At 45.0% G+C, this 22,425-nt stretch overlaps 1 protein-coding gene across 1 annotated transcript in view; it reads left to right on the forward strand.

Moving 5' to 3' along the window:
* Nucleotides 1-22,425, forward strand: part of LOC148030502 (NAD(P)-binding Rossmann-fold superfamily protein) — a 117,331-nt gene that overhangs the window by 17,756 nt on the left and 77,150 nt on the right. The window contains exons 6-7 of the mRNA XM_087686846.1: nt 120-213; nt 19,793-19,872. Of these exons, the coding sequence (XP_087542972.1) occupies nt 120-213; nt 19,793-19,872 (174 nt within the window). The remainder of the gene's footprint in view (nt 1-119; nt 214-19,792; nt 19,873-22,425) is intronic.

The raw sequence follows: 22,425 nt of genomic DNA on the forward strand, positions 1-22,425 counted from the left end.
CTACAAGCTCATTAATTTCATGGATGACTCATAGGTATAGAAAGAATGTACGTTGGGTTGAACTTGACAAAGCTTGTGTCAGCTTTCCCACTTAGATATCCAAATTTTTTGTGAAACAGATTTCTTGTGTGGGAGGTTTTGGATCAAATGACACTATGCGCAAATTGAATGGGGATGCTAATATTGCTGCCATCGATTTAGCCCATGAAAAAGGCAAGTAAGAGAAACTAAGTAATTTGTGTTTGTGGCCATCTCAAGTGGCAAGTTCATTGGGGAAAAGGTATGTATTGCTTACTCAGTATTGTGCTTTTGGAGCTAGGACATGACTCCTTAATGTGTTTTGCTCTTTATGATATAACTGAACCCTTGCGTTGTGATGCTATGCAATCAGTCTTTGCTGGATGCTCAAGTTTGTTCATTTGGCTGCATGCCCCCTTCTTTCTCTTGGAAATTCGGCTTTATTCAAACATGATGGCATTAGCATTTTACCTTAATTACACTAAACACTCTTTTGGATGCTTGCTTAGTTGACAAGGAGATGGTTAAGGGATGTGAGAGATTTCAAAACGGAGCTTGCTTTTGCCATAGACATACTTTGCATTGACATGTTTTTGGTTATACAACATATCATTGATGGCATGAAAAGTACTTTGGAGAAGGTATAAGAAACACGAGAGTCACTTGGCATAGTAAAGCTCTTAATATCAGGATTAGGATCATTGTTTGCTAGAGATAGGTCGCTAGTAACTGGTTAGTATGTTCAATACTATAGCAACACTAGGATGACAAACAACATATGCTTACTTCTTGCTAGACCATGTGCGTTACATCTCCACTTGACCTTATGAGATTCTTGATCACGTGCTTCACATTGCTGATACATGACACATAGAAAAACCAACAAGAAGTGATATACAATATAATGGTAGTCTCTAGTCTAGCTGCACAAGTTTCTCTATAGGACAATTGCCAAAGCAAATGCTCCGTGAAATTGGATTCAAATGTTGGTTGTAGTTTTTAGGGATTGGCAAGCTAAAGCATTCTTTTGCGTTTTTGAACACTTTAAAGTTGGTTGGTGATCAACATCAAAGGTGAAAAAGTCATTGAGCACCATGGATCAATTGTGTTGTGTGAAAACATTGCAATGTGACCATTTGTACTAACTTGGAGCATGCGAAGTGAGATTATACCTCATTTGTTGTGGGAAACACACGGGAAACTTAGGGAAATGGAATGTAAAATCTAATGGAATACATATGGCAGGGATCAAAGCAAATTCCCTTCGTTTTCTGGTATAAATTGAATGTTGGTTTGTTGTGGTAGTATTGTAGGTTCAAAGTGCAAGGTTGAATTTAGTTTGATAGTGAGTTGGATGTGCAAAGGTTAGCACGAAGCTCTAGGATTGATGCATGAATAGATGAGGCTTCATATAACACATTAGATTAGTTTGGAATTGGGATTTGCATGATATCATATTGTTTGTAGTGTGCAGTAGTGTGAGACTAAATTTGTGTCTAATGTCACTTTTGCACGTCAATTGAATTGAGGGCAGCATGTATTCACATGTATTACACTTGTTAAGAGTGTGAATGGAGAGATTTGTCACACATTTGGTTAAGGTTAGTGCGAGTAAGTGAGGACACTGAGCTAAGACAAGTATGGGTTGATAAAAGAGTAAGGCACATGGGGATCACTTGCATCGAGAGAGTGTTGGCTTGTGACAGGAGGTCGCTTGTGATTTGTTTCAGCTTTGAATAAATGATAAAGAAGATCCAAAAGGAGCGCCAACCTTTGGGGCCTAGTGTGACAATCCAATATAAAAGTCTGTTCATTTTGTTAACATCCAAGGCCATGTTTAAGGCCTTGAACCCTCACTTGTATGTGTCCAAGGTCACTTTTGCTCATGCCCATTCTATATTTATTATTATTTTATTTAATTTATTTGCAAAAAATTGCATTGCATTCCTTGCGTCATAATTTATAACCACTCTGCTGACCATGTAGTCTTGCAAAATGAGCATCCATATGACTGCATGCAAATGGCAATAAACGGGAAAGTTGCGATGTGAGAAGGTGCAAAATATCCCCATCAATTGCACAAGAATAGTGCTATGGGAGATGGTACTTTTGAGGTAATGAGGAAAAGTAACCTTTGAAACATAGCCCATGCCTATGTGTACAGTTGGGAGTGTTCATGTGAACAACCTCCATGTGTGCTAGTAGTACCTGTTCTTATTTTGAGAAGCTTCACATGAAGCCATGATAGCTTAGGTGGTAGTGAGAGGGAGGGAGTATAGTAAGTGAGTATGATAAGAGGTGGACTGGTCATTGGGAATGCTATACAAGGCTACCCTTGCATATATATGCCTAGGGGGACCATCAATGTGGTGCACCCTTGGGCAACACCCATGGGTGTCTATGAGCTGCATTAAATGTCAGGCTGCGAACAGTCTGTGAACAGGCTGCCAATAAGTGCTTCTAGAATCTAGAGTGCCAACCAAAGAGGGCTCAATGCTTGTCCAATGCCATTAGTGCTTCCAATAGGGACTGCCAGCAAGTGCCACCCAGAAACTTCAATGACTGCCCAAGAGTCATAAACGGCCAACTGTCCATAAAGACCACCCCCAAACATGGCAGACAATTACTAGTGTGGCACACCCACTGGTACTGCTTGCACATGCATACAGGCTGCTTAGGCAATCACCAATGTGGGGGTGCCCGATGAACACCACCCATTTGCACTTATAAGGCCCATTGGCTGGTCAACAAGGCATTGCCTATCCAAGGCCCCAAAAAGTGGCATCTCAACAAGGGACCTTTGCAAGAGACTTAGTGAACATTTGCAGGGTTATCTTGGGTTTTGACCTTGGTTAGTGTGACAAGACCATCATCCAAGACCTGCCGAATAAAGTGATACCGAACATCTATGTGTTTGGTACGTGCATGGGACATGGCATTCTTAGCCAGACATGCTGCACTCTGGCTATCACAACCAAGCACTAGAGTACGTGAAGAAAGACCAAAATCCTTGACTCATAGTTACCAGGAACAGGGAACGGGAACGGGAATGGGACCCCCTGGAACGGGGGGAACGCCCAAAGCGAGGGAACGGGAATGGAGGGAACGGTGTATATATATATATATATATATATATATATATATATATATATATATATATATATAGATAGATAGATAGATAGATAGATAGATAGATAGATAGATAGAGAGAGAGAGAGAGAGAGAGAGAGAGAGAGAGAGAGAGAGAGAGAGAGAGAGAGTCAACACTTGTCTTAGAATCTAGAGAGACAGATCATATCAACCATAAATTATAATTCATGAAATTAGACTCTAGAGACATAATAATCAAGTTTCAACTTTCAACAATAATAAAGATTCAAAACATTGTAACCAGCAATGGATTGTCGCATTCATAATTCAACGTTGTAATCAACAATATTGCATAAGTCCAACTGGCAACAAGTGTGCATTGCGAAAACACAAAATATGCACTAAATAGTAAACTTTAAAGCCTAAATAGTAAAGATCCAAGTTACAAGAGCTCCAATTTCCAAGTCAATACTCTAAAGTTCCAAAAGGCTAGCTACTAAGTGGTCTGATTCATGGAAGATGGCTCCACTGTGCCTGAATGCTCATCCTGCTGAACAACATCCTGCCCATCATCATCATCGTCATCTTTTTCCCAACATATAAAAGAATCAGCCTTTGCAACTAATGTACGAGCTAGCAAGCGAAGATTGGAGCTCACATAAACTAGGTCATTCGTCTTCATTGTACCAAGACGATTTCTCTTCTTTGAGTGAATGTGATTGAATGAGCTCCATAGTTGCTCTAAACAAGAAGAGCTAATTGTTTAGCTAAGAATACGAATAGCCAAACTCTGCAACTCTGGAGCTTTTGCCCCGTAGTCCTCCTACCATAAAGCAGCCCCAATATTTGTCCTGTCCTCTAGTGCATCCTCTGTACCAAACATCCCTAATGTTTGTCGATATACAGAGAGCTGATTTTTAATTTTGTGTTGCATTTCACAGCTAGGATAATTTAGCCTTGCAAGCAATGTGTTCCAAGCCTTGACCACCTCAAGGTCTCTTTCTTGCATCTTTCCTTGAAACTCAGGATCAAGCACATATGCTGCAACATGCATAGGAGAGTCATACTCATTCCATCTGCTGATGCATAACTCCTTGATCTGCTCATACCTATCTGCATTTGGTTCCAAACTCTCCAAGCTCTCAATCATGCGATCCATACCTTCATAGATCTTCCCAATGCATGGATCCATGCCATCTGCAAGCCTCAACATGTGCATAATAGGATCAACCATTTGGTTGGTGCGATTAACCTCATCCCAAAAATCTCTATCAGAAACATATGCATTACATAACACAGCAGTAGCAGTGGCAGCCCCAGTCCAATTTTCATACTCATCACTAGCAAATAGCTCCCTAATTGCACCTTTGCAATAGTGCAATCGACCAAGCATAAGAAAGTTATATGCAAATCGTGTATCCGAGTATTTAAGAAGTTCTTTGTCACTTCTCTTGCGAAACTCAGCATGCAAGTATTGATGATTACATATAAATGTGATAATCTTGTTGCCTTTCGCAACAAGAGATGCAATCCATGGCAAGTCCCCAATATCCTTCAACAAGTTATTCAAGCAATGCGCCATGCATGGACTAAAGGTGATATGTGGATACATTGCCATTAAAATGTTTCCTGCTGCCCTGTTTGTAGGTTCACCATCTGCCACAAACTGCACTACATTTTCTGCCCCAACAGCCTGCACTGCCTCGCACCACTCGGATGCCAATACATCTGCACTCTTTCCAGTCTTTGAAGCATCATGACTACCAATGAAGTATACATCTCCACGAGAATATGCAACAACACCATGTATGGATCTATGGCGTGTGTCACTCCATCCATCTGCTATCAATGTCACTCCATTTCTTGCCCATTGATTGCGAATATTTGCTGTTGCAATCTCTATGGCTACTTTCTCCTTTTGAAGCAATGTAGTCCTGATAGTTTGTGATGAAGGGGGCTTATATGTGGGTCCATATTCTGCAATCTTTGTCACCATATTTAAAAAATAAGGTGACCTGGCTGATTTGAATGCAATATGTGTTAGCCTGCTCTTATTTAGTCTCAGTCTGTCATCTCCTGGTTGTGAGCTCCTGTCAGAGTCTGACAGGAGACAGAGGAGCTCTGTCAGTGTGTTTTCAGGCTGCCTTAGTATGTATGCAGCCCTGGGCATTTTACAGCCCAGTTCTGGGCTGTTTTTGGGGTGACTGCCCATTATTTTGGGCAGTCGGACCAGTTCTGGTCAGTCGGACCAGAACTGGCCAGTCGGACCAGATCTGGCCAGTCGGACCCGATCTGGCCAGGTCGGCCAGTTTAGCTGGTCGGCCAGTTTTCTGGCTGGGGGCTATTTATAGCTGCCCCCCCAGTCAGTCCAGCATTCATCTCTTTCATGCTCTGCAGGTTCAGCACTGCTCCCTCCGTCTCCGTCTCCGGCATTGGTGCTGCCTCTGCTTCCAGTCTGTCCTGGTTCCCTCACTGACGCTCCGAGCTGCGTGCAGGGACTGTTCTGTCCATTCCAGTGTATTCAGCATTCATCTCAGTCAGTGCAGATTTTCTTCCTTCATTCTCTGCTTCATCTTTCCTCTCCTCTGTGTTCGTGTTCTTCTTTCGCTGCGCACTCTCACATGGTATCATCGCCTGATTGAGAGCACGGAGGACGCGAGAAATACCTTACTGCTGCTGTTCACAGTCCCACAACAGCCAGGCGATTCCTTCAGGAGGCTGCCAACAGGTCTACACCAGCCAGGCGACTGCATCAGAAGGCTGTACAGCCTGCGTTTGCTGTACACAGGGGCTGCCACGTCATCCAGTGACGCAGCAACCTTGCGTTTGCTGCCAGGCGACCTCCTCTGCTGCAGGGCGACCCTCCTACAGCCTGCGTTTTGCTGTTTTGCAGGTCGCTTCTACCCTGGCTGCTCCTATCCTGCAGGCGACCTCTGTCTGGGCAAGTTCCCGGTGCTGGTGGTCTCGATTCTGGTGTTCGCCATCAGATCTATTTGCGTTTTGCAGATCCAGGTGGCTGTAGGCATTTTCTGCCTGCATCTTGGTGGTTGGTGACCACACTGTTGGTCCTATTTCGTCAGCGGCACAATTTTCTTTGGTATTTTGCAGATTGGAAGATGTCTTACCAGTTTTCAGGCTTTGAAGACTCAGAGGATGAGCTTCTTTCTCATCATTCCTCTGAGCGGAGGCGGGACTATCGTGAAGTTCGACAACGGGATGACCCTCCTCGCACTCGTCCTTCTTCAGTCCATGCATCTCAGAGGGTTCCATCTACTGCGAAGGTTTCTTCAGTGAAGACTGCATCTACTGTGCGGATGCCTTCCTTGATTCCCTCTATCCAGGTGCCGATTCTCCCTTCCTTTCCGAAGGAAGACAAGTTGGATGGTTCCAACTATTCCCTATGGTCATGCAAGGTGGCTTGCATCCTTGATACCTTTGATCTGTGGGATCTTGTTTCTTCGCCCATCGACCGACCCCCCGTGGATTCGTCCGATGGCACCTCTATGGACCGTGCAGCCTTATGGGATCGGCTCAACTCTCGAGCCCGTTCCTTTCTTTTTATGAGTCTCCATGATTCTGTTCTTGTACATGTTCACAGGTTAAAGACCGCGGCGGAAGTCTGGACAAAGCTTGCGTCTTTGTATCAGCACAAGACCTTTGCCCACAAGATTTCCCTGGAGAAGAAGTTGCGGATGCTCAGTCTTGATGGTTCTTCTTCCATGAAGGAGCACATCACGAAGATGGAGGATATGCGAGGCGAGCTTGCCTCTCTTGGTCGTCTGATATCGTCTGAGGATATGGCGATGATTCTGTTGACTCAGCTGCCATCACCCCGCTATGATGTCTTCTACACCAGCCTCATCACTACGAGAACCCGTGAGACTCTCCTATGGGAGGAGCTTTCCCCGCTTGTCTTGGAGCATGACGAGCGACTCAAAGAGGTGGGAGCCAGTGGCTCCACCAAGGCATTTACGGCTGCCACAGGTGGTGGCAAGAAGAAGAAACAAAAGAAGGAGAAGTCCAAGGACAAGAAGGAGGAAGATAAGAAGGATGCGAAGGAGAAGAAGCCCAAGTGTCCCCATTGTGGGAAGGGCACTCATCCCGAGGAGAAGTGTTGGCAGAAGTATCCCCATTTGAAGCCTAAGGAGAAGGACTCGAAGGCGGCCCCAGCCACAACAGAATCTGCGTTTGTGCATCTCTTTGTTGAGGAAGACACTGCCCTAGCTTCTACCACTCCGGAGAAGCCTTGGCTCGTCGACAGTGGCGCATCTTCACATATGACCTTCCGTCAGGATTGGCTTCAGGATCTTCGTTCCAGAGGGGGTACAGTCACCATTGGTGACAATTCTACAGTTCCTGTTCATGGAGTGGGGACTTTACCTATGTTTTCCGACAGGCGGTCTTCCTCCGCCAAAGTGCTCTATGTGCCTGATTTGGGTTTTAACCTATTATCTGTGCATGGTCTTACTCAGTTAGGTACCCGCGTTATTTTTACTCAGGATGCAGTCACAGTGGAGGATGCTTCTACAGGTGATGCCCTTTGGACAGGTACACAGGAGGGTGGGCTTTATACGCTCACAGCCTTGGCTGCGCGGACTTCCCATGAGCTTGGGCTACTCTGGCATGCTCGGTATGGTCATTTGAACCTTGATTCTCTTCGCCGGGCTTCTAGGAGGAAGATGGTGGAGGGACTTCCTGATTTCCCTCCTCTTCACACTGTGTGCCCTAGCTGCTTGAGGGGCAAGCAGCACAGGCAGCCTCACCCGCAGGTTGCTTCTAGGAGGGCTACTTCACCGCTTGAGTTGGTTCATACCGACCTTTGCGGACCTATGGGCACGGCCTCCCTTGGGAAGGCCAAGTATTTGATGCTGATTGTGGACGACTTTAGTCGTTATGTGTGGCCTTATTTCTTGGAGTACAAGAGCGAGGCGTACTCCCGTTTCTGTGAGTGGCAGGTGTTTGTGGAGACCCAAACAACTTCCAAAGTCCGTGGTGTTCGAGCTGATCACGGTGGAGAGTTCACTTCTCACCTTTTCTCTCAGTTTTGCAGGGATCATGGTATTCGGGTGGAGTATTCCCATCCGAACACACCATCAGAGAATGGTGTGGTGGAGCGTGCAAATCGGACCATGATTGAGATGGCCCGATCTATGCTGGAGCATAGGAGTCTTCCTCATTTCCTTTGGGGTGAGGCGGTGGCTACAGCGGTGCATATACGCAACCGCTCTCCGACTTCGGCGTTACAGGACATGACTCCATATGAGGCTTTCTTTGGAAAGAAGCCTTCCGTGTCCCATTTTCGCATCTTTGGGTGCGATGCTTTTGTCCATGTGGACAAGAAGAAGAGGAAGACGAAGTTCGACTCTAAGTCGAGAAAGCTTATCTTCGTTGGTTATAGTATGACCACGAAGGGATATCGGCTCTACGACCCGACGACGCGGCAGGTTGAGGTGAGCAGGGATGTGATCTTTGATGAGGCTTCGGTCTCTGAGGATCCAATTGATGGTTCTATTTCCGATGTTACTTCGTCATCGACGGACCCCCCCCCACCGTCTCTCCCTTCACTTCCTTCCAGGATCATCCTTAGCACCCCCCCTATTCCTCCTCCTCCTTCGGCTTCCCTTACCCCTTTGGTGGATGTGCCTTCGTCTTCTACGAGCTCTTCTACCGCCTCTTCGGGATCTTCACGGGATACACAGCCTTCTTCAGATGCGGAGGATTTACCTTCACTCGGTGAGGGGGAGTCCCTCTCCGATTCGGGTGCTTTACAGGTTCCGGAGACCCCCCGGTCTCCCTCACAGAAGGAGTCTTTCAGGATTCCTTTATGGTATCGCCGGCTCATGCAGGATTCAGGTGTTACTCACTTTCCTGCTTCTTCTTCAGGTCCTCGTCGATCAGCCCGTTTACAGGCCCAGCGGGACAGTTCACTATGTGTGAACTATGCTCTTATGTCACAGATTCTTCAGGATTCTGAGCCTTCCACAGTGGAGGAGGCTCTTGCACAGGATATTTGGAGACAGGCTATGCAGGTCGAGCTCGACTCCATCGAGCGAAACCATACGTGGGAGCTTGTACCGCGTCCCGCGAAACGGAAGGTGATTGGTGTGAAATGGGTCTTTAAGACCAAATATCTTGCAGATGGCTCCTTGGACAAGCATAAAGCTAGGCTTGTTGCCAAGGGTTTTGCCCAGCGTGCAGGGTTGGATTACTTTGAGACTTTTGCTCCTACAGCTAGGATGTCCACCATCCGAGTGCTTTTGGCTCTTGCTGCACATCACCGTTGGCCTGTCTATCAGATGGACGTCAAGTCTGCTTTTCTGAATGGCGTTCTTGAGGAGGAGATTTATGTTTCACAGCCTCCTGGTTTTCTTGTGCAGGGGAAGGAGGATCATGTCTACAGGCTGCGGAAGGCTCTTTATGGCCTAAAGCAGGCCCCTCGTGCTTGGTACCAGCGGATTGACCGCTTCTTTCTACAGAGTGGCTTTGCGCGCTCCGCTTATGATCCCAACCTCTACTTACGGGTTGTGGATTCTCTTTCGGTGTTTCTCATCTTGTATGTGGATGATCTTATTATTACAGGGAGCGACACTCAGCAGGTGGAGCATACACGGTCCATTCTACAGCAGGAGTTTGACATGACGGATCTAGGGATCCTTCACTTCTTTTTAGGTCTGGAGATCTATCAGATGGCACAGGGCATTTTTATCTCGCAGCACAGGTACATCTCCGAGCTTCTTTCGGAGTTTGATATGGCTGAGTGTCGGCCTATCTCATGCCCTATGGACCCTGAGTCCAAGCTTTTGACAGCTGGAGTTCCTCTTACCGATCCCACCCGTTACAGGTGCCTTGTCGGCTCTCTTATCTGGCTGCTTCACACTCGGCCGGATATCTCCTTTGTGGTGGCTTTATTGTCTTCCTTTATGCAGACTCCTACCCAGGATCACTGGCAGGCGGCCCTGCGGGTTCTTCGCTATTTGCAGGGGACTCGATCCTTTGGGATCATGTATGGAGATGGGATTACCCTTTCTGGATGGAGTGATTCTGATTGGGCAGGTGATGTGGATTCGCGACGATCCACTACAGGTTATGCTTTCACCCTTGGATCTGGTGCTGTCTCTTGGAGCAGCAAGAAGCAGCCTACTGTGGCACTTTCTTCTACAGAGGCTGAGTATCGGGCCCTATGTTCGACCGCTATGGAGGCAGTTTGGCTCCGTCGCTTACTCGCGGAGATTGGCTTTTCCCAGACCGGACCTACGGAGCTGCGCGTGGATAACCAGAGTGCTCTTGCTCTGGCCAAGAACCCGGTGTTTCATGCTCGTACGAAGCACATTGAGGTTCAGTATCACTATGTTCGAGAGCGGATCGTGGATTCGGAGCTGGTGGTGGTCTATTGTCCTACGGCGGCCAATGCAGCTGATCTCTTTACGAAGCCTTTGCCTCAGGCTTCTTTGCTTCATCACATGCGGTTCTTGGGTCTTCAGTCTCTCCCAGGAGTTGAGAGGGGGTGTTAGCCTGCTCTTATTTAGTCTCAGTCTGTCATCTCCTGGTTGTGAGCTCCTGTCAGAGTCTGACAGGAGACAGAGGAGCTCTGTCAGTGTGTTTTCAGGCTGCCTTAGTATGTATGCAGCCCTGGGCATTTTACAGCCCAGTTCTGGGCTGTTTTTGGGGTGACTGCCCATTATTTTGGGCAGTCGGACCAGTTCTGGTCAGTCGGACCAGAACTGGCCAGTCGGACCAGATCTGGCCAGTCGGACCAGATCTGGCCAGGTCGGCCAGTTTAGCTGGTCGGCCAGTTTTCTGGCTGGGGGCTATTTATAGCTGCCCCCCCAGTCAGTCCAGCATTCATCTCTTTCATGCTCTGCAGGTTCAGCACTGCTCCCTCCGTCTCCGTCTCCGGCATTGGTGCTGCCTCTGCTTCCAGTCTGTCCTGGTTCCCTCACTGACGCTCCGAGCTGCGTGCAGGGACTGTTCTGTCCATTCCAGTGTATTCAGCATTCATCTCAGTCAGTGCAGATTTTCTTCCTTCATTCTCTGCTTCATCTTTCCTCTCCTCTGTGTTCGTGTTCTTCTTTCGCTGCGCACTCTCACAATATGGTCATGGTAAAAAAAGCGTGCCACTGTTGCATTTGTTTCCTCTTTTTTCTTTGGTTCCCATGAAGTGTGCAATGAACTCTGTTTAGCAGCACGACCTGTTGCCATTGATGGCCCACGAGAAGGCTGCGTAGCCACTAATCCTGGTGGTCTTCTGCATGAAGCACCATGCCCTGCTGGTCTTGGAGTCCATGTTGTTGGATCCACTGCTATATTTGGCGTCCTCCTAGCATGTGAATTCCCCATAGATGCTCCTGCCTTTTCTCAATTGATACATTGGTGCAAAAACACACCTCTTTCCCCTCCTCATGTAGAAGATGGGCTCTCACTTTATCAGCCCCACTAGTGCGAGCATAAGGGCAAAGTTTGCATTTCCAAGGGCGAGCCCCTCCACTTCTCAATGGCACCCCTGCATCTACCTCATCCCACCATGACCAAGTAGTGCTTCGACTTCGTCCAGTTGTTGACGAAGTACCTGCTGAGGATGATGAAGATCCCATAGATGTCAATGCTGCCATCTATATAAAAGTGACAAATAATCAGTAAAGTTCAATAAAATTGCAGAAATTTGCAGCCAAAATTTCAACATGTGTGTGTTAAATTTTTAGCAATGCTAAAACGCCAGAACTTTGGTGCTACTTCAGCCTGCATTCCTTTTACTGAAAATGTCACAAATTTGGGGCATTCTAGCCTGCATTCCCTTGCTGAAAATGCCCCAAAATTTGGAGTATTTTCAGCTCCCAAACTTGGGGCAATGACAGACTCAAAATGCCCCAATTTTGGGGCATTCCAGCCTGCAATTCCTTGCTGAAAATGCCCCAAAATTTGGCGCATTTTCAGCTCCCAAATTTGGGACAATGACTGATTTAAAATGCCCCAAATTTGGGGGCTCTTTTAGATCCCGGGATGATGGATCCCAATGCCCCAAATTTGGGGACATTGCAGCCAAATTTAAGTCCCAAATTCCAGAATCCAATCCTTGAGAAAGGCCCAAATTTTGGGGCAACTACCAACAACTGACGTCTGACCCAAAATGCCCCAAATTTGGGGGAGAATCGAGATAATGATCCTCAAGACTTCACCTGATCGCGGGGAGGAGTCACGCCAGGTAAGAGAGGCGGGCTAGGCAGGCGGGAGAGGTAGACGAGTCCTGAGAGCAGGTGGGAGTAGGGCCTAGGCAGTGGGGGCAGGCGGGGCAAGCGAGATAGTCGGCGGGACAGTCGGAAGGGCAGGCGGAGTAGGCGAAGTGGGCGGGGACAGTCGGCAGGGGAGGCGGAGCAGGCGGAGTGGGCGGGGACAGTCGGCAGGCGGAGTGGGCGGACCAGGTACTCCACGGGAGTGCAGCGTGCCAGAGGCGCAGGCGAGCGGGAGCAATCGACGTAGAGCAAGCGAAATGGGTGACAGTGCGGGCAGTTCGAGACGGGCAACAGCGCGGGCAACAGATGGGCGAAACGGGCGACAGCGCGAAACGACTACAATAAACTTAAAACTTAAAAATTAAAAAATTTAAAAAACTCTTGAGCTGGAACGGCCGTTCCAGACAGGGAACGGCCTTGGAACGGCCAGGGAACGGATTGGAACGGGAGGGAACGGGCCAGGAAACGGGCTGGAACGTTTCCCCAGTGTTTCCTTGGCTCGAACCCCTTGGAACGTATTAATCCGTTCCTATGTGCCGGAACGGGCGTTCCCTGTCTCTATGCCTTGACTAGACGGCCAAGCCAAATAGCTTCCTCAGAAGCTTTGGTGGCTGAAATATATTCAGCTTTTGTAGTACTCAGTGCCACAATTTTCTGCAAACTTGAACACCAAGAGAGAGCCCCACCAGCCAAAGTAAAAACATACCCATTGGTAGATTTTTCTAGTGTCAAGATCTCCTACAATGTTTGAATCACAAAATCCCTGCAACTCTAGTGTACCCTTTCCATAGCATATACGCTTTTCTTGTGTACCTTTCAAGTATCGGAAGAGACATTTCACTGCTTCCTAATGTGGCTTGCCAAGGTTAGACATGAATCTGCTAACAACTCCCACTGTATGAGCAATGTTAGGGCGAGTTGCAACCATGGCATACATCAAAGATCCACAAGTTGATGCATAAGGTATACCCTTCATGGCACTAGCAGCTGCATCATCCTTAGGGCAATCAGATTTGCTAAGCTTTGTATGTGGCGGTAAAGGCACACCAAGAGGCTTAGCATCAACCATATTAAACCTGTCAAGTACTTTGTTGATGTACTTGTCCTGTGAGAGAAACAACAAATGCTGCCCTCTGTCTCTTTTAATGCGCATGCCCAAAATGTGTTCAACTGTCCCCAAATCTTTTATAGAGAAGGCTGAACTCAGCTTCCTTTTAAGAGCATTCAAAGTACTCTTATGCTGTCTTGCAATCAGCATGTCATCCACATATAAAACCAGCACAATAAGACTGCCATCATTAGCCTTTTTAGTGTATAAGCAATGATCTGCATGACTGCGTTTAAATCCATGGGTGAGCATAAAGGTATCAAATTTTTTGTACCATTGCCTAGGGGCTTGTTTTAGTCCATATAAGCTGCGTTTCAACTTACAAACCAAATGATCTTTTCCTAAAATAGCAAATCTTTTTGGTTGCTTCATGTACAGCTCTTCATCCAAGTCACCATGAAGAAAAGCAGTCTTCACATCCATTTGATCCAACTCTAAATCCAAGGATGCAATGAGAGCAAACAAAACATGGAGTGTAGTCATCTTCACCATTGGTGAAAAGACCTCATGGAAGTCTATGCCTTCCTTTTGTGTATAGCCCTTAGCAACAAGCCGTGCCTTGTACTTGGGCTTCCCATCAATACATTTCACTTTGTAAACCCATTTATTAGGAATAACTTTCCTATCCTTGGGCAAAGGTACAAGCTCCCATGTGTTATTTGCATATAGAGACTTCATCTCTTCTTGTATAGCAAGCTCCCACTTTCTCTTGTTTTTACATGACTGTGTCTCTTTAAATGTCAGAGGCTCACCCTCATTAGTCAACAAAATGCAATCCAAAGATGGCTGAAACCTTTGTGGTTGCCTTCTGACATGTGTAGACCTTCTTACCCAATGATTTGTATTATCAGCGAGTGGGCCTACATCCTGAGGAATGTGCACACCATCACCAGGAGGCTGATTTTCAGCATTTTCTTGCTGCTGTAATTTGTTTTCAGCATGTTCTTCTTGCTGTCCTATTTCATCTTGTGCATCTATTTGTTGTCCACGATCTTCTGGCTGTAGCAGAATAGGTTGCTGATCATTTTCAGCATCAAAAGGGACAGAATTTTCAGCTAATGGCTGGCTGTTCATGCTGAAATTTGACCTTCTTTTTGTCAAGATCACCATGTGTAGCATTTTTCAGCAACTTTGCCTCATTAAATACTGCATCTTGGCTGTGTACTATCTTCCTACCCTGAGGAAGCCAAACTCTATAACCCATCTCTCCCTTGTCCATATCCCATGAAGATGCCCTTGATGGATTTCATGTCTAGTTTGGTCCTTTGTTCTATAGGTACATGCACAAAGGCATCGCAGCCAAAGACACGCAAATGGTCATATGAAGCAGGTTTGCCAGACCAAATCTCTTCAGGAATGCCATTTTCCAATGCACGATTGGGAGAGCGATTGCATACATGAACTGCAGTTTTAAGAGCCTCTCCCCAAAACTGCTGCAGGAGATTAGCTGTGGACAGCATGCATCTGACTCCCTCACAAAGTGTGCAGTTAAATCTTTCAGCCATGCCATTTGATGCAAGATTATAAGGGGCCGTCAACTCCCTCTTAATGCCATGCATCTCACAAAACTTATTAAATTCTTTTGAGATATACTTACCCTCATTATCTGTTCTTATGGATTTCAACTTAAGCCCTTTTTGTGTGGTAACAAAAGCATGAAACCTTTTAAAAGAATCCAACACTTCCTTTTTGCTCTTAACTACATACACCCATGACTTTCTACTGAAATCATCAATGAAAGTAACAAAGTACCATGCATCCCCATACGAATTAACAGGCATAGTGCACACATCAGAGTATTAGACTTCACTTGTTTTCCATATAAGCAATCATTACAAAATTTGAGACGAGAGCCATTTACATCAAATCTCCCTAAAGAGGAGAGAACCTGAAGGCCTTTTTGGCTCATACGACCAAGTCTTTTGTGCCAAATCTCCATCTGTGAATGGACTTCAGCCACAGCCAAAAACTTGCCAGGTGATGCTTTACAATGCAAGTAATATAAAGTCCCCCTTTTGTTGCCTTTAACAATCAGCATAGAGCCCTTATGGACCTTCCAAGATCCACCACCAAAGGTAGTAAAATACCCTTTAGCATCAAGCTGTCTAACTGATAGTAGACTCTTCTTTATGCCATGTACAAATCTGACATTCTGCAAAATCAGCTCTTAGCTATTTTCAAGAGCCAAGTGAATGGTGCCAACACCCTCAATCTCACATGCATAGTTATTACCCAAGTAAACCTTGCCTAGACAACTTGCAGTGTATTTAGAAAATGACTCCAAAGAGGGAGTAACATGAAAAGAGGCACTGCTGTCCACTATCCATTATTGTGACAGCTCATCATGAGCTGAAAGTAAGGCATCAATTACCTCCTTTTTGGTGATGTGCATATCACTTGTTGCCGCCATAATATTTGCATCATTACATGAGGCTACAAGAAGTCTCTCTTCAATGTCAGGAAGCTCTTTAATGATCATACTAGATGCAACATTTGCCTTTGCAACTTCTTTTGAGGAAGAGCTATCATCATCTTTCTTATCATCCTTCTTTTTCTTACCTGCTGTTTCTTTCTTTCTTGCTCTTTCTTGAAGTATCGGCAATCGGGCTTTTTATGCCCTTTACGCCCACATTGATAGCATGTGACATCTGTGTTTGCCCTTGCTTTTGCTTTTGCTTTTACCTTTACTGGCTGCATTACCCCTCTTTTCAGACCTGCCTCTCTCACATGGTAAGTTGAGCCACTGCTTTCACTACTAGACTTTCTTCTGATTTCTTCATTCAAAGTCATCAATAAGAGAATAGCTTTCAATTTATCATCGAAAGCCGCTAAAACAGAGTCGTGCAACTGCCATAATATCTGCATCATTACATGAGGCTACAAGAAGTATCTCTTCAATGTCAGGAAGCTCTTCAATGACCACACTAGATGCAACATTTGCCTTTGCAACTTCTTTTGAGGAAGAGCTGTCATCATCTTTGTTATCATCCTTCTTTTTCTTACCCTGTTGTTTCTTTTTTTCTTGCTCTTTCTTGAAGTACCGGCAATCGGGCTTTTTATGCCCTTTATGCCCACATTGATAGCATGTGACATCTTGCTGTTTGCCCTTGATTTTGCTTCTGCTTTTACCTTTACTGGCTGCATTACCCCTCTTTTCAGACCTGCCTCTCTCACATGGTAAGTTGAGCCATTGCTTTCACCACTAGACTTTCTTCTGATTTCTTCATTCAAAGTCATCAATAAGAGAATAGCTTTCAATTTATCATCGAAAGCCGCTAAAACAGAGTCGTGCAACTGACTCAAAACCCTTGTGAAAGCACTCAAATGCTCAGATGTTGGCTTAGACTCATCCAACTCCATGTTCACAAGTTTACGCATAAGATGCACTTGATTCACAAGAGTTGTATTTTCATAAGTATCCTTAAGCTTTTTCCATATAACATAACCTGTATCAAGACGCTTGATGTCTATGTAAGTACATCATTAGACACTGCCATCTTAATGTATGCAATGGCCTTCTTATTAAGTCTAGCCCAATCCACATCTGCCATAGCTGCAGGCTTAGTCTCCAAGAGAGCATCTTCAGAGTCCTTGAGAAACAAAATGCCTTGCATCCTATCCTTCCACAAGTCAAAGCCAGTGCCATTTATGACAGCAAAAATGAGCTTAATATTCAGCTGATTACAGCTCAAATTTTCAGCAAATAATAGCAAGATTCAGTCCAAGTACATGTACAGCAGTAGAACAAATGACTTTCAGCAGTATGACTGTAATTTCAGCATACATTAAATGCATACATCACTACCAGATAACTCCCACTTCAGCAATATCACCAAAATAACATCTGCACCAATCCCAGATCTGCAAATGATCACTAAGACTGCTGCAACATGAATAATCAGCAATACATCAACTCAATGGGAGCTGTCCAGCATGTGTACTGCATACGTATGTGCTCGGTATCATCTTCTGATATCCAAAACACCAAGAAATCTCCGCAATTTCTCCAAAATTGCACAAGTGGGAGATAAAAAATGTTCAAATCACTCTGCTTATAACCACAAGATTGCTTCAGAAATATTTCCAAATTGCATTTCACGCATTAACTTTGCCAAAATCCACAGATTCCAGCAAAAGCCCCAAAATTTCACAGACCGATCTGCCCCGATTGCATTAATACATGTTCCTGAAAGCATAAAATGGGCAAAACTAGCAAAATTTCACAAAATTTTGCCAAAGCCCCAAATTTCTCGGGTCCAATTGTGCACCAATGTCAGCCAATCTGACTTAGCTAAACAAAATTTCACCAATTCAGCAAAAGCCCCAAATTTTATGGGTCCAATGTTGAGAAATTTCACTCAAATGAGCAATTTTTGAGTAAATTTGGTGAAACCGCCAATTCAAACGCGCACAATGTCTGCAATTTCTGACGTAGATGCCTCAATTTTGCATGAGCCCCACTCAATCTGAAAAGCCCCAAATTTTTGGGCATAAGTATGCACAAATTTGAATTCTATGCTTGCGCGCGTGAAGCCCCGTTGAGCCAAGGAAAAATTCCAAGAGAATTTTGAAGAAGAAAAAAAAACAAATTTTTGGCCCCAAAAAGATGACATGACGAGGTCCATTGACTTGCCAGTCATGACATGTCCTTTGGCCCGTCAGTCACGTAGGCTCCAGATTGCGCTCGTCGGCAGTCGCAGGTTGCGCGCGCTCGTCAGTAGTCGCAGGTTACACCCGTAGGTTGACACGTCAGTCTCGCGTGATGCAGGAACCCCCGTCAACAGCTGCCCGTTTGACTCTGGTTGCACACTTGTTGGCGCCTGCTGGTCTCGCTGAAGTGCCCGCTGGTCTTCTAGTCGACCTGGTCGCGTTTACTCCTTAACTCCGTCTGGTCATCCGCTGGTGCACTGCAAGTTGTGGTCGCTGGTCTGCAAGGTCGCACTGGATATGAAGTCCACTGCTGTTGCCTCACGCCTGTCGTCCACTGTCTGCTAGGACTGCCTTGTCACCTGTTGTCGACTGTCTTCAGCATGACCTGCTCGCAAGCTACCTGCACTGTCAGCTGCCCTAGGCTCGGGAAATGTGCGGGACCTTGAGCTCTGATACTAGTTTGAAGGGGAGAGTGCACAATGGAGTGCAAGGTCAAGGCGTGCTGAGGAGCAGAGCTGAGAGTTAGGGAGAGTGAACGCAGAGATAGTTGTACCGTTTGTGATGGTACACAAAGAATAAAAGAATGTATTTATATGTTAGGGTACATTAAAGGTGTGTTCACACCCGTAAGTCTATTTACATGGAGACGAAAGGACTTTACACCCAACACCCCATATATTGCCATCCAAGCATGCACTGCCCACCCAGTGTGTGGCCCACAGGTATTGTCCATTTAGCTGCACGGTGACTTGATCAAGATAGGATGCATGTGTCTCTGTTCATGTGGCTGTCCATTTGGCTGCCTAATGGGGTGCCATTTGGCAGTCCATGTCAATCAGAGGCTGCTTAATTGGAATTCCCTTGTCACTGTTTGAGTCTTTGTGTTTTAGTCTTGTAGGTACTTGCGTGTTTCCTCAGTGCAAACCCTAGCATATCTTCACAGCTAGCACTCTTTTGTCTAAGGTTCTACTAGATGCTGATTTTACCTAATGCTAATCCGCTAATTGTGTAGTCCCTAGTCTAATGTGAGCTTGATCTCTTAATTCTCTCTACCTCCTCTAGTGTATAGTGTTTTGGTTGAATTTGGCTGATCTCGATTTGAGGATTGTTTTTGTCCTTGGGCTCTGTTATCTTTTTCTTGATTGTGCATTTAGGACTTATTGACTTACATAACAGGGGTGTATGAAGATAGGAAAGTGTGAGGGAAAGTATGAAGATAGGAAAGTGTGAGGGGTGTATGAAGATAGGAAAGTGTGAGGAGCCAGTTTGGTCAAGGAAGTTGAGCCATGCTGGCAGTATGAAAATGCTAGAGGAAGGGGGCTGTGAGGAAGTGTAGGCTGCTGAATATGCTCATGTCCGTTTGTTAGTGGGCAACCAATGTGGTGATTTGATTGTAGTATCTTGCATGTCTCTAAATGATGGTTCAATCAAGGTTTTACTGGCTTAATCTTTACCAAGTAAGTTTTTTTATTACTAAGGGTAGGCATTCTCTCTAAGATCAAGGTCATGATGGTTTTTTGATAGAGTAAGTACTTCATTGTCAACTTTTTTGATTGGACCTCTATTTCAGAACAAAGTGATTAATTACTCATGACTATGTTTAGGATATATGATGGAAGGGGAAGGCAGTGATTAAATGTGCTGGACTATTTGTTCATTAGAGAGGTAGCCAAAATCATGATTGGTGCTTGCTTCACAGGGGTCAGACGTTTTGTTTACATCTCGGCTGCTGACATGGGCTTGCCATCTTTCTTTTTACGAGGCTATTATGAAGGAAAGGTTAGTTTCCAATATTTGAAGGGTGTCCCGAGTTCAGACATGTTTCTGAACATAAGTGCTTTATTCAAAATACCATATGGAAAGAAAAAGAGAATTGTTTTTCAACCATGAACATGCAATTTGCTAATATGTCTGCTGTTGTTTGCAACCATCAATGTGCAATGATGAAAATTTCCTTATCTTTGTTTTACCCCCCGAACTGGGGGGACTGGAGAGGTGGTGGATGGTTGGTTTGTAGCTTTGTTTCAAGTATGTGATTATGAAAAGCTGATCACTTTCTATATACTAAAATCTGATGTATTCTTATAAAAGCATGTTGTCAAGATCACCTGTGTAATGACTGCTATGACTGATAACTTTGGCTGGAATAATCATCTGCTACTGTTTCACAGCCTGCATGAACTGCTGTAATGCTGCTTTCCTTTGGCTTATGTGATGCTGGATGATTTGGCCCTCCTGTGAGCCGCTTCCTACTTATGTTGTTGCAAGCCATGTGCGTAGGGCTGCCCCAGACAGGTACATTTTTTAGAAGAGTTGGATCTGTTCAGGATTGGCCTGCATATGCATATTTGGCATGTTTGGCGGCATAGGAAATGAGTTGAGGGCTTGATTGTTTATCTACCCAGTAGATATGGAGATTCATGCTGCTGTAAATTTTTGACAGGTTTTGGACAGTAGCAGAGATTTTTTGGATGTATCTAGTGTTATGCATAATGCTAGACAGGTTTTGCTGGTTTTGAGCATGTGTGCATGTGTTCCCAGATTTGATAGATTAAGAGTTGTTGTCAAGTCACTTGACACTATTTAGTAGTTACTGTCCACACGGATGACATATACATTTTTTTTCCTCGCAAAAAAAGATGTGGCTAATTATATTAGTCAAAAGCATTTTACAAAGATGTACATATGCTCTGCAAAGAAATATTTGAACACAAAATACAAACACAATTGTATGACAAAGCATAGACTGATAAAAGAACTTAGTAGGATTAGGGTAACTCAGAGACAATGAACACTGAATATAATAATAATGAATGAATAAATACAATGCTCAATGCAGTAAACACACTACACAGAGTGAATACAAAACCTCAAACTCTCACACCTTTGAAGGATGGAGACAGATGCCAGAGGGTATGAGCTGGAGCGTGTGTTGTACTCTCTATAGATCCCAAAATGCAGTAGACAGCCTACAGATATGATCAGCAGCAGGAAACGCAGATTTGGAGAGTTGGCTGAACACGATAGAAGCACCTTGAACAGTGTGCAGCAGGCTGAAGATTGATTGGGTGATATAGGTGAGTGCTGTAAACAGCAAATGCAGCAGTAGAAGATGTCCTGACAGGCAAGCGACAAGTACTGAAGTGCAAGTGTAGGCAGTTGATGCATGGCTGCAGCAAATGCAGACAATAGATCACTCGTAGGCAGAAGATGAAGGGTGAAAACTGCTGCTTGATGGATGAGGAACAGTTGCCAGCTGTAAACATAGTCATGGATGGCTGAATACTGACACTAGTAGCTGGTAGCAAGTGCCTGGCTGATAGAAAGCAAACTTGAACTACGATATCTGTTGAGAAGGGGTGTGGACCGTAGAGAACAAGGCACCAAGAGTCAGTAGATGAGTGGTAGGAAATCTGTCTATTTGTAGATGAGTGGATTCTCCCAAATTAGGGTTTGCTTATGGGACACAGATACCCTCTAGGAAAGTGGTCATTCAATGATAACTTTAGTAATAAGCATATTTTGGGGCTGTAGTAAAGAGCTAATCAGAAGATAATGCATTCTTTAGTTCACATGTTCAATAAATAATCTAGTTGGAGTCGTTAAAAAAATCAAGAAACAATTATATATATAAGCCACTCAAGGTGCTCTAGAGGGAATGGGGGATAGAAGCCACGGGGGAGTGATGTATCGCCACTTGGGGCCACTCCCTTGCATCATGAAAACCAAGCCATAGCCACCCCAGGTGAGAATGAAACGATGCCGAAGCTTTTGTTGGTGATGAGTCACCTTGCAGTTGATCCCATCAGCCATGGAGTTAGTGGATGATGGACGTCTACAGCTGTGCCAAGGTTTTGTATACTGAGAGACTATTGCCACTGAAAATCATTTGGTAGCGTGCCTTCTAGATGTCCCATTGTGTGAGGTTCCTAGTGATTCAAATTGTTGATTGTGAAACTATAGGCTCCAATGCTTGGTGGTTGGGCAAGGCCTCTAGACCAACCACAACACAAAAGCTTGTAAAGAATACTCAAGCATAGAAGATAAACACAAAGTATATGACAAAACACAATGATAGAATTGTAGAACTCAAAGTTGAAGAGTAACTCAAAGTGAAAGAAGAATGAATGAACGTAGTAAACACACTACATGAGTGAATACAAAACTTCAAATCTTTGTCTTAGAGTGTTGGGGCAGAGATGAATTGGAGAGCGTGCTGTACTTTGAACAGATCTTGAATCACAATAGGCAACCTTTGGCAAAGTGACTAGTTGCTGTAAATGGTTGTAAACCACTGTGCAGGCTTCTCTATCTTGAAAAGGTAGGGCTGAA

Source organism: Lygodium microphyllum, chromosome 10, assembly GCF_053477565.2.
Source record: "Lygodium microphyllum isolate KBCC chromosome 10, Lygodium_microphyllum_v1.1.10, whole genome shotgun sequence".
Classification (NCBI taxonomy): domain Eukaryota; kingdom Viridiplantae; phylum Streptophyta; class Polypodiopsida; order Schizaeales; family Lygodiaceae; genus Lygodium; species Lygodium microphyllum.